At 34.9% G+C, this 2,681-nt stretch overlaps 1 protein-coding gene across 1 annotated transcript; it reads left to right on the top strand.

Annotated features, from left to right (window-relative positions):
- Positions 1-1,419: 1,419 nt before the first annotated feature.
- On the top strand, positions 1,420-2,225 carry LOC120780575. Its single transcript, XM_040112837.1, has 2 exons — positions 1,420-1,622; positions 1,695-2,225. The coding sequence occupies exons 1-2, from the start codon at positions 1,476-1,478 to the stop codon at positions 2,106-2,108; spliced, it is 561 nt and encodes a 186-aa protein (XP_039968771.1). The 5' UTR covers positions 1,420-1,475; the 3' UTR covers positions 2,109-2,225.
- Positions 2,226-2,681: the final 456 nt, after the last annotated feature.

Raw genomic sequence — 2,681 nt, 5'->3', positions numbered from 1 at the left:
TCTTTGATTCGTGGCTTTAAACTTATCGGACCATTTGTTGCATCAAGCGGTGCTCGCCATACAGTGTAAGCTGATGGAGGTATATTAGAAATAATTAAGTGAAACGGGATTTCTCCGGAACAATGATGGGATGTCGCTCATTGTTACTTAGACTGAAGTTCGCTAATATACCATTTGCCTGATTTAATACTTGTATCTTAGCGTCCAAAAATGGATTTAGAACGAGAAGGGAGCTTCCCTTTTCGAGCAACTTTGATTTGATGTGGGCTTTAGTTTTGACAGAAGAGCATTCAGTTCGAATCGTAGCAGGCTTGGTGTCTTCAAGGGTGCGGCTTTGGCTTTCGCTACCAAAAGATGTGAATATATGTATTTTGTTATCATACTGAGTGCGCATTTTGTGTATGAAAATTGTTGCGCAATAAGCCTTTTCAGAAATATCACAGAAACCATGTAATTCTACATTTTGATTAGGGGCGAAATTTACCCATCGAGGGAATCATATTTCCGAAATAGTATGCAAGTTGTTAGCAAAATTTTTTTTTTTCAATATTATTTTATTTATTGGATCTGCTTTTTTTAAGTCTAACAACAAGTTATAAAATCTTAAATCTCCTTAAAACCTAGACAAGCTCAAGCAAGTGATTGAGCTGTTTTATCTCTTCTTTTAAGGCGTGTTTGATCGCAGGAATGTACTAAAGCATTATCCAAAGGGCTTGGGTGGTCTGGGAGTATAATATATATTTAATTCTGCTATCTTCTACTTCTTTCTTTACCATAGTAATACCAAGGTCTTTAGGGATATTTTCGATACACATGTACCATGGTGAACACGTAATTGTTCGAAGCATTTTCGATTGGAATCTTCGTTGGAATCAGGTTGGGTGATTTGAGGTAATTCTTCTACTTCCCAGAATTTTCTAAGTTGATTATATTTTCAACTTGTGTAGTGAAATAATTTAATTTTTCAGTGACTACTTAAAATCCACCTAAAGATTGTATTTTGGGCTAACAATTTATTGGAGATTTACTCTATTCCTTCAAGGATTATTTGAGGTATTAAGTCACTGCCTAATACAAGTAATCAGCCCTATCACGCAATCCATCGTAGACTGTTTTTCGGGGAAAGTTACGAAACTGCTATCATGCAATTCGAACAGTTCCGAAAGTAAGTTCGAAATTCGTAGAGTTGCATTCACTGAATTCACTCGGAACGGAAAATTTTTAAGTTTAGCGGAATTTTTGTACGACAGGTTTGTGCTAACGGAGAAAAAAATTTAAAAAAAAGAAAAATGTAAGTTTTAAATTAAAAATAAATATGTTATAGTTTGAATTCAATTAAAAGTTTTAATATTTAATATTATCAATTAAAACTTTTAATTGAATTTAAACTATAACATATTTGTTACCAGTAAAATAATGTTTAATGCGATTTCTGCAGGTCCAAAGTAATTACCACCAAGCAACAATATGCACTAATGGTTGAGCTGTTACAGCAAAAACCTGAAATGGCGCAGGGTTTTACCAAGTGCCCTAAAGAAGAAGTGGCAGCTTTTTGGAACAATATGGCCCAAGAACTGAATAGTGTTGGTCCGCCTATCAAGGATATTTCCAGCTGGAAGAAGGTAATATAATAAAACTGTAGATTTTATTGTTGTAACAGGATAATTTAAAGCTTTTTTTTTATTTTGTATTAGGTATGGCTTGACTGGAAGGCCTATATAAAAAGGAAATTAGTTGAAAATAAAAAGAAGCAGTCAGCTACTGGTGGCGGCATAAATAGGCAGCACCATTTCAATGAATTGGAGGAAGCGGAGATCACACTAACGGCATTGCAAACAAGCACAAGTGGTATTGAGAATACAGTGAGCATCGGCTTACCTATTGTAGCCGACATGGGCAATGAGACAGAGGCTGACGTATCAATGCCATCAGTGACCTGCAGTCCAGCACTGTCTAGACGTACTACTAGGCCACCGGAAACATCTACAGCCGATTTAATTAAAGAGCAATTTAATATTCAAAAAGAATTTCAAGAAAAGATTATTGATAAGTTGGACGATCTCTCTACGTATGCGACGAGTAGGCAGAGCATTGGAAATGCAAAATGATTTAAAAAAAGCGGAAGTGGAAGAAATTAGAAGGCACAACATAGCTATGGAAAATTTGATAGCTGCTAAAAATTCCATTAAACAGAAAATGTTAGAGGTAGAGGAGTAAAAATTGCAAGCCATGACAGAAAATAATTAAATTAATTAAATAAATACTTAATTAAAACTATAAATATTTTGTGTTAATACTTATTTAGGATATTATACTCGGGTTGCAACACTTACATATAGCTTCTCTGATTTGTGAAGCTGCAGCATTATAAGTTGATGAAAGAATTTCATTACTTTCTGTGAAAATATTTGGTTCCGAATTATTTTCTAAACTTTCATCATTCACGCGATAGTGAATGCAAACGTTGTGTAACGCTGCCGCAACATTAACGATTTGAGATGCCTTCCATGGCTCGTAGTGAAGCTCACTTGATGCCAAGTTTATGTTGTCGGACAAGATTGTTTCTATCTGAAACAGGCATTTTTCTAAACTTCTCGCAAGATCGATTTCACATAATGATACAGATACAGATTTCACATAATGATTGCCATTGGATGGTTTGATTTGACACGAATGTTTGG

This window comes from Bactrocera tryoni, unplaced genomic scaffold (assembly GCF_016617805.1).
Source record: "Bactrocera tryoni isolate S06 unplaced genomic scaffold, CSIRO_BtryS06_freeze2 scaffold_25, whole genome shotgun sequence".
NCBI lineage: Eukaryota > Metazoa > Arthropoda > Insecta > Diptera > Tephritidae > Bactrocera > Bactrocera tryoni.
This window is presented reverse-complemented; position numbering and strand designations above follow the sequence as displayed.

Excerpts from the sequence above, each read along its gene's own strand:
- LOC120780575 (XM_040112837.1), top strand. The coding sequence starts at position 1,476 with ATGGTTGAGCTGTTACAGCAAAAACCTGAAATGGCGCAGGGTTTTACC. Across the intron at positions 1,623-1,694 it reads ATATTTCCAGCTGGAAGAAG|GTATGGCTTGACTGGAAGGC; the intron begins GTAATATAATAA and ends ATTTTGTATTAG.